This window comes from Nymphaea colorata, chromosome 1, assembly GCF_008831285.2.
Source record: "Nymphaea colorata isolate Beijing-Zhang1983 chromosome 1, ASM883128v2, whole genome shotgun sequence".
NCBI lineage: Eukaryota > Viridiplantae > Streptophyta > Magnoliopsida > Nymphaeales > Nymphaeaceae > Nymphaea > Nymphaea colorata.
In genome coordinates, this window is record NC_045138.2 from 39,538,467 (window position 1) to 39,553,190 (window position 14,724).

A 14,724-nucleotide genomic window follows, 5' to 3' on the forward strand; every position below is an offset into this window, starting at 1 on the left:
GAGTGGAGCAACGTAAGCAAGATCCGATATTTCTATCGAACTACGGTTCAAATTCGGTTACGCAATCGCGAACCGTATCCGATTCAATCGGTAATCAAATCCGAGACTTCTTTATTGGATCCGACGAAGGTCAAGTCAAAATCAAATCCCTGGTAAAACGTATCCGACCCATTTACATCCCTGTGGGTCGCAGCGGACAGGGCCAAACCGGGGAAGTTGTGGGTCCCACGTGGGGGGGGGAGGGGGAAGGGGTTTGGTGCTGAGCTGGCATCGGTTGTGGAGCCAGAAGAGGCAACGGATCATGTGGGAGTGGGCCCCGCTGGACGTTCACCCCCCACCCCCATGGCCTTTGGGCCCCACCGGGTACGCGGCGACATTCGGAGGACCCAAGGCTTCGGCGGAGTGACGTGGCAAACCTGGGGCCACGTAAATCTCCCCTCACCACCAACCGATGGCGACCGCGTGGCCTCCTTCCTTCCCTCCAGTGTCCCGCGACGAACTCTTATATTAAAAATATAAAACATCTCCGGTAACCACAACCGCTTCGGCTCGTATTTAAATCCCCTTGCCGGTCACCGTAATTACACCCATGCCAACGCGCGACCTCGACCCACACCGACCGATGCACCAATAGCCAAACCGATCCACGTCCAAGTTTTAGGGAGAAATGAAATTCACTTGGTAGGCAAACTAAACGAAGCCAAATAAAACGATTTCTTTTCACAACATGGTAGTTATATCGATTCCTTCTTTATGTAGTAAGCAAATATTATTTTACTACCATATTAAAAAGGAGAAATATATGGCTGACAGACCAGGTCGGCGTGGGCGACGATGGTTCGAACCGACCTGGATGGCAGAAACGCAATACTTTTGAAACAGAGGTCCGTTTCACGTGGCTCGTGGTGACTATGGCAGTGGCGGTGCAGTAATTCGGCGAGAAAGGACGAACTACGCCACCACTGCTTTTCAGTTTTCTGCTGCCAGGAAAAAAAAAAAAAATCCTCCGCGTCTCTTCTCTCTCTCTCTCCGTCCCTTCTTTCGATTCTAAAGTTATTGTGCGTGTGCCTTTGCTTTGGCGCGCCCTCCTGTTTAGTTTATTTTATTTTGTTTTGCCTTTTAATTTACCTGGGGCTTCCGATGTACTCTTGCGAGCGAACGCGACGGACGCCGACGAGGACAAACGAAGCGATTTTGCACGGAAAAGGTGAGATTTAAAAAATTCTGCTGCAATGAGTTTTTAGTTTTGTGACGGCTGCCTGCAGTTTCCTGCTCTTAGTTGAGCTCTGAGGAAAAGCCAACGGAAGGAAAAAGCGCGGAATTTGAGCCATAAATCTAGCGGCTAGGGTACAATAATTCGATTGATTTCTCTTGTGTTTATTCGTTCTCCGTTTTCATTTTTGTTCGGGGTTCATCTGTTTCTCTACGGGTTAGGGTTTCGTAGTTGGGGTTCGACTGTGGAGAAGATTAATTCTGGGAATTTAGTGTTACGGGCGATCGTTTGCGGACTGGTTCTCTGTTTTGGTTTGTCGTTTGGTTCTACTCCGTCGAATCCAGTTTGTCCCGATTTTTTTTTTTCATTTTTCCTTATGTATTGGGGCCTTTCTGTTATACCTCGGGGGAGTGATTCTTGGTTCGGGTGCCGGCGGAGGTTGATTAAATTCTTCAGCTGCAGGTCCTTATCTTTTCAACTCTTTCTTTTCCGCTCTTATCGGATGGATTGCGAGTTTTTTTTATAAAAACGGAGCTGGTCTGTAAACTGTCGAGTTATTGTGCGTGCGAGTTGCAGAATTTGAATGTTGGGGGGTTTAAGTTAGGAAGTTCAGTAATTTCAATTGAGTTTCTTGCCATTTTAGCTGGCGATTGTTGGCTGTCGTGTGGAATGAATTATTGGTTTTGCGTTTTTTGTTACTTGCTGGAGGTTTTTTTTTTTTTTTTGGGCTAAACTTTCTCACATTCTGGGCACTGCAGTTGATGGTTTGTAGCTTGCTGGATGATGTGATTGTTTCGGATCTGTTTGGGGATCCATGGAAGGGATGGATGAAGGTCCTCAGAGCGAGACGGTAAAGCAGACGACGGGGTGTCCGCCCACTAAGGTAACCGACACTGATAACGTCCTGCAGCTGGATAGGTGCAATGCGTTGGAATCTCAAGCCCAATTTGCTTCATCAGAGCACGAGTGGCCAGAAGAGCTCTCTTCATTCAGGTCACTTCTGGCACATAATGCCATTAGTTTGTACCCTGGATCACCAGTGGTTTTTGGGGAGATTTTAGAAGCCAAGAGACAAATTCTTGATAGCTCAAAAGGTGGATCCCTTTCCCATTCTTGGTCTAATTCTGGGCATGATTGCCCTATGAATAATACTGACTTAATGGTTGAAGAATTGACATTCAATAACTACAAAGGGAGGCCAAATGTTTCCTCAGCGGATGGGTGCTCGAATGCTGCACCTGTTGAAATTTGTGAAGTTGGGCAAGCGCAGGGAAGAAGAGTCCATGGGCAGAACCCTCACCAAATCGTGGATCAAGGAAGTGGAAGTGCACACAGTCAGGTGACCTGTAAGGAACAGGCAACTGTCGATTTTAGCGCAAAAATGCCCTCTGCAGGAACTCATGGTGATACTGACAAAGAGAAGTTCAGGAATGTCCGGTTGCACAGGACTTGGGACCAGACGCCGGTTTCAATTCTGCGTCCCTGTCAAGAACGTAGTATAGTTGTTGGGAACTTGGAGTCCAGTGATAGGCATCACCAGTTAAGCGCTCCATCAACCACTGAAGTGCAGGGTGGGGGGATCCGCACCAGAGTTATATCATCTTCTGGATTTTCCGAGTTCTTTGCCAGGAGCACCTTCAAGGGAAAAGGGATTGCAGTTAGGGATGTGGAGCCTCTTAAAGAATCTGATGCTGTTGCAAAACCTATAAATTTTGGAAAAGGTGTTTCTGATGCTAACATTTGTTCAGATGCATCTGAAGGTTCTGTTGCTTGTGCTGGTACTTCATCTTCACAGACTGGTTGTGGGATCAGTTTTGGTTCATTTGAGGATGCTGTTAATGTAAGGGAGTGGCTTCAGCCTGGGAGCCATAAATTAAATAAATCTGAACGACTGATTGTATTTAAGCAAATTGTAGAGCTAGTCAATCTGGCTCACTCTCAAGGGGTTTTTATAAAAGATTTGTGGCCATCAAGTTTTGTGATCTCGTCACAGAATCAAGTTAATTATGTTGGTTCTTCAAGTTTTCATATGCCTTTGGGTAGTTCAGGTGGTACTTCTGCTTTCATGCACTCTTCTGTTGGTGGCCATTTGAAACGGAAGCGACAACATATGTCGATTCCTTTTGACAATAGCACAGGAACTGGCATGAAACATGATTACTGGTCATTGGGTGGTTTTCACAGCCATTTAAGTCCATTGTCAAAACCTCAGCGGTTCAGCAGTGGCTTGAGGTTATCTAATCAGCATCCCTTATCACCATCAACATATGATTTAAGACCTGAACCAGTAGCAGACGTAGCTGCAAATACTAATTTATTACCACATTCTCGGGGTAAACTGAGGGTACATCAGAGTGAGTATGAGGATCGTAATACCTCAAAAAGGTACATTGGCTCAGATTTGCCTAATCAACCTCAGAAACATTTTGTTCTTAATGTTAAGCAGTTGGAAGAGATGTGGTATACTAGTCCAGAGGGGATCAACGGCAAGGCATGTTCCTTACCATCAAACATATACAGTCTTGGTGTTCTCCTTTTTGAGGTATGCACATGCTGGAGATATGATTGATTCTTTTTCTTTCACTTACCTTGAATATTGTTTTTTTTTCTTGGTTATAAGTTTCATAAATATGACATAAATCAAATTGCAAAATTCTTTTTCAGCTTTTTGAATATTAGTATTTCACTATTTCTAAATATTCTTAAAGATAAATGAAAACAAAATGACAAGAAAAGTAATGTTCAAATTTCTACCTTTCATAAATTCTCTTTTTGTGGTGCTTCTTTTTACAGTTGCTGCAAAAGCTGTCATGGTCATGTTTTTTATTATGAACTAACTCCATGTCACTCTAAAAGATCTTCACTTTATCATTTCTGTTAGTGAACCTTTGCTAACTTGTATGCATATGATTATGTTAATCGGCAAAAACTTATGGATTTGCAAATTTTTTATGGGGATGCTAATAAGAATATTCTTTGTCTAAAGGAATTTCAAACAAATAGATATTGGACATTGATTGGGATTTTTTATGTTTTTGTTACTTGCATGCTCTTGAGCTTCTGCCGCTACAGGGATTTCTTCTTATGCTATGCTGTAACCTGTATGTATGAACTATGAAGCTAGTGGCAATGCTTTTTTGTGTCAGCTGTTTTGCTGTTCCAAGTCATGGGAGATGCATGAAGCATCAATGTCAGATTTGAGGCATCGTATCCTCCCTCCAAATTTCTTGGCTGAGAATCCAAAGGAAGCGGGTTTCTGTCTTTGGCTGCTCCATCCCGAGCCACTATCTCGACCTAAAGCGAGGTATGTACTTAGGGGAAGCACTTTTTTTGGTAGAGTTCCTTTAATATGTGTACCATAGACCATAGTACGTTGTTAAGACAAATTCCAGAATGTAGCATCTTCCCTTTCAATGCAAAATAGTTGCAAATTCGAAAACTGCACCACCAAATGGAGGGTGATACATATATTTCCAGCTATGAACATCACGTGTTGGCAAAACATGGTAATAAGCAATAACACCATAGAGAATCAATATTAGGGGAAGAATGGGTGAGAGAAGACATCACATCGCATGTGTTTGATTGTATTTATGGTAATATTAGGGGAAAAAGGGGCAGGACATCACATGGTATGTGTTGGTCTAAATAGTGGCTCTTAAGAGGTGCTTAAATGGTGGTCAAGCTAAGACAGACTTTTGACTGGACTGTACATTCCTCATTGAAACATGGTTTTTAAACATAGTTAAGGGCATCCCATGACATGTTCTGCCAAACTTGCTTAAAAGCCTCCTTTTCTAAAAATTTCTGTTGCATCCTTGGGTGCGACTGAAATGGGGGAAGAGAACATCTCAGACATTCTCTTCCATCTCTCAGGCACACCTTACTGTGTCTTGTTAACATGGGATTACTTTTCCCCTCATGGTATCGTATATGTTAAGTAGAAGTTTCGCTTATTCATGTTAAGTAGGAAAGAGAGAGAGAGATGGTTTTTTTTGCTAGTGTGTGGCTGCCTTTTTACTATAATTATTCCTCCAGAAGATGACAACACTGCCAATGTACTAAGGGAAAACTATTTTTTACATAAGCAGAATTAAGATGAACATTTGAGAACCTGGTGTTGTTGGTATTGGCAGAAGCAAAAGGTATGAGGTCGTAACATTTATTGGTCATGCAACAAAAAGAGATGGCCAGGATTGTTTCTGTGTTGTGGAGTCATGCTAAAGTATAGCAAAACTGACTGTCTACCACGGCTGTCCTTTGACAGTATAGTAAGAAGAATAAAAAAAAATCATTGTTGAAGAAAATAAAGATGAATGAACAAGAAAACTATTAGTAATTTTCACTAAGCAAGAATGACTGATAAGATTTATGCTACTGTATCGAGCATGTTTGCAGGACTATATTCTTTTTTCGATTTTTATATTGAAATTTATACATAATTACATATTTTTATTATTTAAAATTTGAACATATTTATTGAGTTAAAAATCAAAGAAATTCATCCTGTTTTTGGCTTTTACTGATATAATCCAGCTTCTGTTTTTTGATCCTTGTTCAGATCTGTGTTCACAACATTACTTTGAGTGATTCTATGGGAGCTATGTCACAAAAACACTTAACAGACATTGTCGGAAGAACACTTTATAGACATTTTTTGTATTAAACCTGTATGTCATGCAATCAACGTAGTCTCATTCAGCTTATTTGAACAATATGCATTGGAAATTTTTATGAAATTTGCATTTATTCTATCTTTATTTGGACTGATTTATTGGTGTTTTAATTATAATATGGTAGCAATTGTTGCTTACAGTTTTCATCTAAAATGCTGTTTAGAGAGAGAGAGAAAGAGAGCAATTTCATGTGTTTTATTTGGTAAATAGCATAGGCCTCCAGAGAATGGAAGTCTTGATTGTCTACCTTATCAAGTTAGTGTAAGTTTGGCATCTCTGCTTAGACATGGAGGCTTCTCATTTTTCATCCTTTGGTATAACAAACAGGGAAGTGCTGCAATCAGGTTTGATCTTTGAATCACCTGAGATCTCAGGGGAAAATAATTCATCTCTATCTCTTGATGAAGAGGATGTTGAATCAGAGTTGCTGCTGCATTTCCTTTTACCTTGAAAGAGCAGAAGCACACACTATCCTGTAAGCTGGTTGAAGATATCGGAAGTCTAGAAGCAGATATATTGGAAGTTGAGAGAAGGCAAGCACTGTTGCAAGGTAATTCCTTTCTGCCGAAGTCACACAAGGAGGATAAAGCAGGCGATGACTTGAGAACTCAAATTCAGGATATCACTGAAAATCTAGGTTCAACATGTCAAAATAAAGAATCTTTGGCAACAAATGTGGGAGGTTCCTCTTGGTCACCTATCTCATGTTCTAATGAAGCCAGGATATTAAAGAATATTAGTCAGTTAGAGGATGCATATTTTTCCATGCGTTCAAAACTTAAGCTTGCTGAAAGTGAGAATGTAACACGGACAGACAGGGACGTGCTGAGGAATCAAGATAGATGCTCCTCACCGTCAGCTGATAGTGCTGAGGGTTCTAAGGATTCTGAAATAGAGGACACACGTGGAGCTTTTTTTGATGGCTTCTGTAGGTATGCACGATACTCTAAGTTTGTAGTACGTGGTGTTCTAAGAAATGGCGATCTCCTCAATTCTGCAAATGTTATTTGCTCTTTGAGTTTTGACCGTGATGAGGAGTATTTTGCTGCTGCTGGTGTATCAAAGAAGGTCAAGATCTTCGAGTTCCAGTCCTTAATGAATGGGATGGTTGACATTCACTACCCTGTGATTGAGATGTCAAGCAGATCTAAGCTCAGCTGTGTATGCTGGAATAGCTATATTAAAAACTACTTGGCATCAACTGATTATGATGGTGTAGTTCAGGTTTGTCTTCAATATCTACTGGAAAAAAATAATTGGTGAAAATGTTTCTCATGCTGATAGTTTATTCATTGTTTTTAGGAATCATAAATAGTGATTCTGTTAATTCCTTCTGCTTTATCTTGCAACTTCTATTTTCTTCCCAGCTCTCTAACATGCACACCTAAATCAAACCACTCTTCTTATTAAGGAGGCCTAACCAGCTCGTCTCATCTTGTCTTTCTTGAAAATATTTAAAATACTGAAATAGAACAGGAAAAGCCAGGAACTAGAAGTCTATTTAAGAAATCTGAAGCTGGTCGTTTCTGCAACTGTTTCACACATTTATTGATTTATGTCATGCTTCATTCCATTGTGTTCTTGTTTAACATGTGCTTCAATATGTAAACTGTTGGTAAAGAATTGAAAAACCTCATAGTTGTCCTGAATGAAACCAAATTGCTTTGACAAGGAAATGAAAATTAGGGACGGAAGTGCAATGTTACAAAGGAAAAAAAGCACTTGATAATTGATATTATTTTGAAGTTGAGGAAAAATTACCTTGGATTAGACAAACTTTATCTCAACCTGGAACCATAGCTGGACAGTTGAATTAATTTGTAAAATTTGCAATAAGTTGCAGGTTTGGAAGGTAGACAATTAAGCTGGACAATGTAATTAATTTGTAAAATTTGCAATAAGTTGCAGGTTGGAAGTTAGATACCTAACTGAATCGTTGGAATAAGAGACCACTAATGAAGTAAAAAATTAGTTTGTGATGACTTTTTTGTACTTTTAGATTGTAATTTTTGCTTGATTACAATTTGCGTGCATCCTTGATTAAGGATCTGATCTGTTTCATTTTTTGGTGTGGTACATCTTTCTCAGCTATGGGATGCAAACAGTGGGCAGGGATTTATGAACTACGGAGAGCACCAAAAGAGAGCATGGTCTGTTGATTTTTCTGTAACTGATCCAACAAAGTTGGCCAGCGGAAGTGATGACTGTTCTGTGAAACTTTGGAGCATCAAAGAGGTATCTGTTTTCACTTTTCTGTTAATTACACTGCTTTTGTTTATGGATCTTAATAAGCAAAGATATGCAAATCAAATAAGAATCCACTCTGGTTCTTTCCAGTGGAACATAGGTGTGGAGCTTATTGAATGATTGTAAAATAAGGTCCATTCTGATTTTGCCAGCCTTGTATAGCTTTGTCATGACCTGTCCACTTGCAAATGAGGAACTGGAGATGCATTAATCATCTCTCTAGAAGATTGTCAACTAGTGTTCGTTTATATTTTATAGCTTGGCAGCCAATTGATTTCTTTGGTTCTATATGAGAAGCCATTGGAAAAATATAGGAGAAAGGCATTATTTTGAAAGTGGCTTTTTTTCTTTCTAATTTCCATATAGGAATGTGATTGTTTGATCATTAAAGGAACTAATTTTTACGTGATTTTGATAACTTTGAAGAAAGTTTGCTTTTCAAAATTTGCAGCTCACCCAAATTCTTTTCTTTTCATTTTGTTTACAGAAAAACTCTATCGGCACAATAAGAAACCATGCAAATGTCTGTTGCGTCCAATTTTCCCCATATTCCACACATTTGTTGTCCTTTGGCTCAGCTGATTACAAGGTCTTCTGTTATGATCTTCGAAATACAAGAGTACCATGGTGCACGTTAGCTGGACATGAGAAAGCTGTCAGTTATGTGAAATTCTTGGATGCGAGCACAGTCATTTCAGCATCCACTGATAATAAACTGAAGATATGGGATCTCAATAGAACAAATTACTCTGGTCTCTCTTCCAGTGCTTGCAGTTTGACCTTGAAGGGTCATACAAATGAAAAGGTTTGTGTTCTAGTTTCTGAAATAATTTTTCAAAACAGTTATCTTTATGCTGATGAAGATATAAATAATTTTATTTTTCAGAACTTTGTGGGCCTCTCTGTTTCTGATGGGTATATTGCATGTGGGTCTGAAACAAACGAGGTACTTTTTTTAACTTAAGTCTCACTTTGTCTACTTATCTCTTGCAAATGACACTTTAGTATGCTAGAAAATTCGAAAGAATATGTGTGGTACTTGCTTGATCATGACTCATCAAATTCAACGAAGATAAATTTTGGTTTTAGTGGATTCCTAAACATTAAACAATCTGAACAAGTGTTGCTTATTCATGCTACCTCTCCCACAGGTTTATGCCTACCATAGGTCTCTTCCTATGCCGATAACTTCTCACAAGTTTGGTGCTTTGGATCCAGTGTCGGGGCAAGAGATAGGTGATGATAATGGGCTGTTTGTTTCTAGTGTTTGTTGGAGGGCAAAGTCAAACATGGTTGTTGCTGCAAACTCCAATGGTAATATTAAGCTGTTGGAGTTAGTTTAGTATGGGCATGAGTTCCTCAAGGAGTTTCATGGTTGAAAGTTAAAATCCCCAAAAAAGGTCTTGTTGCGGCCTTTGTCAATTTCCATATCTCTGTCACATGGACAAAGCAGCACGATAAGGGTCATCTACTTCCAGAATTTCTGAAAGACATAAAGGAGCCTGTACAGGGTGCTTTAGTGACATAAACCCAGTACCATACATTGGGCCTCCCCTTGTTGTTGGCTGACGTGACAAATGAGCACAATGGTTAACAGCTGCATATGATGCATGGGATACTCATGGAAATAAGGGAGACTCCAAAGCATCAGCATATTAAGGCTTTATTGCTTTGTTGCTGGCTTTTGATAGATTGCAGTGATGGATCTGATGTTGTGCAAGGCACTGTTCTCATGATGCACCAACCTTGATTCGCTCTTGATATCCTTGATTTATTGGTACACCTTAGAAATGACCGTTATGATGAGCTTTTGTACATATTTTTTGATGAAAATTTTTGTTGGACCATATGCTGGGGTTTTTGCTTCTCGGAAAGCGTAATGCCCTGCTCTAAAATCTTACGGACTTCACCAGATGACCTATAGATTAATGGACACTGATTAGAACTGTAGAATTTGAGATGATCTCAACGTCTGCATACTGTATAGCTTGATTTTGCACATTTTCAAGTATGTTTGAGAGCCCTGATGATGATACATCTTGATGGCCCCTGCTGCGTTACAAAACCTCCAGTGCTTTGAAGAAGCCGCTTCAGTGCTATCTACCAAATCTCAGGGTTGTCTGACTGAACCAAGATTGCAACAATTGTACATAAATTTGTCGTGCTAGAAGCAGCCAGATTTGTAATGTTTATTTGTTGCTTTAAACAGTTTCAAGTGAATGTTACATCGTTTTCTGATTGGCTTCGAGTCAGCTTCATCCGAGTGTACAAGGTAGAGGAGAGCTTGTAATAGGGCAGGTTTCGTAATATCTATTTTACGGGAAAAATTTTGTATGTTTGACACCAAGAAGCTATAATTCTTCATATTCTCAATTTATGCTGCTGGTGTTCCAGTGGAAAATTCAACGTTTACAAGAACTCTACTAGCCATTTGCAATTTTCTTCATTACGTAAGAGAGAGAGAGGGAGATTTCAAAAGCTGAAATCTCTGTGATTGGTAATATACGAATCTCCATACAGAGGTTAACATCTCCCCGCTTCACAGTTAAAAGGGGCTTTTTCGAAAGTCGATAAAGATAAAACGCTAACGACCAACATGGAAACTTGTGTTAAATATCCACAAATTGCCAACCGGAGATAATCACATAATTTTTTGCTTAAGCAGCACAAACTTATGTCTATTGCTAAGCAATCTCAGAATCAGTGACATGATCGGATCAGCTTCGCCTGTTTGGCTCATGGCCATGGGCTGCAACTGGCTCTCTGAGTTCGTGATATTTTGTTTGAGCAGCACAAAATTATGTCTATTCCTAAGCAATCTCAGAATCAGAGACATGACCGGATCTTCTTCGCCTGTTTGGGCTCATAACCATCGGCTGCAATTGACTTTCTGAGTTCATCCTCATACTTCGGCCGCATGCTAACTGAGGTGGTCTTTGCGTTCTCGCTTTGTTTTGTTGTCCTATGATAAAAGAAGGGCGGAAGAGAAATAAGTGGGAGCTGAACATGAGCATTCATCGGCAGCTTATTAACATTTAGTGAGCTTTTCATAAAAAAATGTAATTCCTGCAACATCCAAGGGCGGAGAGAAACTTTGACGATGCCAACAGAATGCATATTACTACTGTGTTCCAACCGTTGAGTAAAGGGGGGTTACCTGAGGTTTTGCTGGCTTTTGCATCTCCCGATTTCTTGGTGGATGGTTTCCTGATGTTGTCTGAACTGGAAGGTGAATTAGACAGTGCAACTGGTGTAGAAAAAGGATCCTCTGGTGTGGGAGTGCTGTCGTCCTCGCAGACCGATGCCTCACTTCCGGACTCTGAGTTTTTGTCTTTCAAGTTTATGGTTATCCTTTCCTTCTCTGCAGCTCTGTAAGCAAACATCTGAAAGGGTACATCTGCCACTCGGGTGGTCTCTGAGTGTGCCCATCCAGCTACATTTTTTGAAAGAACTGTTTCAAGTTCACAGTAATCAATTGCTGGTGCAATTGGCTCAGGTTGACTATGATCAGGATTCAGTGCCAGAAAACGAGAGATAAACCGCAGGGTCTTGCAGATGGATGAGAAACTTGGACGCTGACTGGGTTCTGCTTGCCAACATTTTTTAGTTAAACTTGTCAAGTACTTAGGTGATGGAAATGGAAACAGGGGCCTCTCGCCAGCTCTTATATTCCTACTCATTTTGCCTCCTTGTAGATGACCTTCTTCAAAGGGAACTTTACCAGTTAAAAGCTCAAAAGAGATCATGGCGAAGCTATACACATCTGCCTTCTCTGTGTACCTTGCGTTCGTTGTGCTTCCCTGGTCTTGCTCTGCAAGAACCTCTGGAGCGTACCAAATAAATGAATCAGGGGATGCTTGAGTCGTCGGACTGCGCGGGCCAAATTTCTTGACGGTTGGTAGGCCAAAACCGGATACTTTTACATGCACATAGCCTTCCAGAGAGGAGCCTCTCATCTTCACAAGTATGTTTGATGGGTTCAGATCACCATGGTATATCTTCTGAGAGTGCAGATACTGCATTCCTCTTGCTATTTGAAGCATGATGTCGACAGCTACTGGGAGAGAGAAAGGCACCCGTCTCCTCGGACTGCATACTTCTTTGATATGGCTGCCAAGATCCTTGTTCATGAGCTCCATGACTAGAAGGCATTCCTTCTTTTCTTCATCAGTAAATGCACAAAGGAAATTCATAATGTTTGGGTGCATTAGTGCAGACAGCTGACTGATCTCTGGAATCAATGACTCAACCTCTCCGAAGAAATGTCTGACGACCAGGCTTTCTCCCATCCACTGGACTTCCTTATACTGACTGCCATTTCCCAATCTTCTTCTAACCTGATAATCCTTAGAACCGACCAGTATCGATGAAGGGAACATCTTCCCTTTGGACGGTTCTAGACCCTCATAGTTATTCAGCAGAATGTCCAGGATTCTGCCTTCCTGTTTCATTCCAGCGCCTGCCAGCTTTCTCTTTTCGTCGATAGCATCCAATAACATCCTTCTATCTGAATTCCAAGCTGCTTCTATTTTCTTCAGTGTATCATTTGTCACCAAGTACTGTTTGCCAAATTTCCAGTGAAAAAGCTTCCTGTCCAGCCATTCCTTCTCATATTTCTTGGAGATGAGAATCCTCTTCTTCTGAATCTCACACTGATCACAACCCGCAACCTCGCTTGCAACTTCTAACGCTTCCATGGCAATACAAAAGCACATGAAGAAGTTATGGATGTGGAATTCAACGCAGTCGTTGTTCTGTGCAAGGCAAATTGCCTTGACTAACCATTCTTTTGGCTCCAAGCACTGCCTTATGTATGCTTCCCCCTCTTTCACAGTTCTGTGAAGTTCCCTCAATGGCTGATCCAAAACCTTCCATTTCGTTAACCTCTCTTCGAATTTCAGATTCTGCGCCATCTCATCGGCAATCACGTCGAACCCAAGATTGTAAATCTCAACCAACACCGTGCATTGGTTTCGATTGATCTTAATTTCTTCCTTGAAAACCATGAGAGCCTTCAGGCTCCCCAGAACCTCTCCAATCTGCCGAAGTCTCTCCATCGTAATGGTCTCCTCCCCACCTGGAGAAACCGTTGGTTGAATTGATAATCACGAAATCTTCCAATCACACTTCTCTTACCAACAAAAGGATCAAAACAAAAAAAATCTTACAAATAGCCTGAGAGGGAGGGAGGGGGGGGGGGGGTGGTGAGATGACCAGAGCGCCTCAGAAACCTCAGGCTTCAAGGTTGGACTCTAAAAGGAAGTGCTTCTCGAAAGCAAAAAATCAAGAAACAGAAACTCTCCCAAGGACTTGAATGAGATGAAATCAATCTGGTAGATTTTGACCATAACAAGAGAGAGAGAGAGAGAAGTTCTTGGGCTCTGGTTGTAGGAAGAGGAAGGATCGTTGGTCATCACTTTAGAGAGGGAGATGGTGGCGACCCAACACTTGTCGCCACGTCTAAATTAGAGGCTTACAGGTAGGAGCGAGAGGGAGAGAGAGAGGGAAATTGCGGTTGGAGAGTTTCGGTTGTTCCAGTTGCGTGCGTTGGTGCTAATTTTTCAAATTGCCGTGTCGACGTAACGGTCAGCTTAACCGCCGCCCTCTTCGTGCGTACACGGCAAAGGGAACAAAGAGGCCCCCTCTTCTTTTTGACGATTTTTTCCCGTTTCTTAATTTACAAAACTTTACCCATTCTTCAAACCTATTTACGAGCAACCGATCACTTATTTGAAAATTTACAAGTGGTACCTTAGAAAACAAAACTATTCTCAAACAACCGACCAAACAAACTTTCTAGGCTTAAATAAGGGCGGAGACGGCGACCTCTCCTGAGGGTTTTCGAAAAAACTGAGCAGTAACTATAATTTAGCCCGTTTAAATATTTTAAAAAATATAATGACCTCTTGTGAAAACATTTCAAAAAACCTTTAAAGGTTTTGAACAAAATCTCCGGACCCCCTCATATTAACCGGATGGCTTTTACAGGTTGGTAGTTGTAATTCAAATACATAATTTAGCAAAATATCAAACGCATCAAAATATAACAATTTGTAATGCATCAAATTTTGATTACATTAAAAAAAAAATCATAAGTTCATTCCCAAGAATGTGGATTTAAATGAGAAATGTTGAATATACTTAGCTAGCGAACTTAATGAAATAATTCTTTAGCTTGGATGTAAAGGCACAACTGTTGGCCGTTTTGGGTGTTAGGTTGTGTGCTGTGTGTCAACAAGAGGGCAATCCTTTTCACTCTCTTTCACCATAGAGCCGATAACAAATGACATTCTTTCATCAAAGTTAGGGGCACCCGTAAATAGAACAAGAAAGGGTGCTTATTTGTAAATTTTGTTTTGTTCCTTTCTTTCTTGGACAATTTTCATAAATGCACTGAATGAATTAACAAAAAACTCCAAACCGCACTCAAGCTTTTAATATTGTTAGAAACACCATAAGTTCTGCACCCTCATTAAAAAAAAAAAAAATCCTCGAGTAGCCCTAGGTTACAAAATGACAAAAATACCCTCAGTAAGGTCAATAGTAGTGCTAATTCATGATTAACTATATCCAAACTAATTTACTTTA

At 40.5% G+C, this 14,724-nt stretch overlaps 2 protein-coding genes across 2 annotated transcripts; one reads left to right on the top strand and one right to left on the bottom strand.

Annotated features, from left to right (window-relative positions):
* Window positions 1–960: 960 nt before the first annotated feature.
* On the top strand, window positions 961–10,376 carry LOC116254988 (protein SUPPRESSOR OF PHYA-105 1-like). The gene is given in 9 exon segments (XM_031630677.2): window positions 961–1,207; window positions 1,972–3,755; window positions 4,360–4,517; window positions 6,217–6,329; window positions 6,332–7,113; window positions 7,978–8,124; window positions 8,624–8,941; window positions 9,023–9,082; window positions 9,288–10,376. Coding segments are annotated over 8 exon segments (3,498 nt in total). The 5' UTR covers window positions 961–1,207; window positions 1,972–2,027; the 3' UTR covers window positions 9,480–10,376.
* Window positions 10,377–10,596: 220 nt separating this feature from the next.
* Window positions 10,597–13,539, bottom strand: LOC116266727 (uncharacterized). The gene is made up of 2 exons (XM_031648037.2): window positions 11,294–13,539; window positions 10,597–11,098 (listed from the first exon to the last, which is right to left on the bottom strand). The coding sequence occupies exons 1-2, from the start codon at window positions 13,191–13,193 to the stop codon at window positions 10,947–10,949; spliced, it is 2,052 nt and encodes a 683-aa protein (XP_031503897.1). The 5' UTR covers window positions 13,194–13,539; the 3' UTR covers window positions 10,597–10,946.
* Between the last annotated feature and the right edge of the window lie 1,185 nt (window positions 13,540–14,724).

Excerpts from the sequence above, each read along its gene's own strand:
- LOC116266727 (XM_031648037.2), bottom strand. The coding sequence starts at position 13,193 with ATGGAGAGACTTCGGCAGATTGGAGAGGTTCTGGGGAGCCTGAAGGCT. Across the intron at positions 11,099-11,293 it reads AAAAGCCAGCAAAACCTCAG|GACAACAAAACAAAGCGAGA; the intron begins GTAACCCCCCTT and ends CTTTTATCATAG.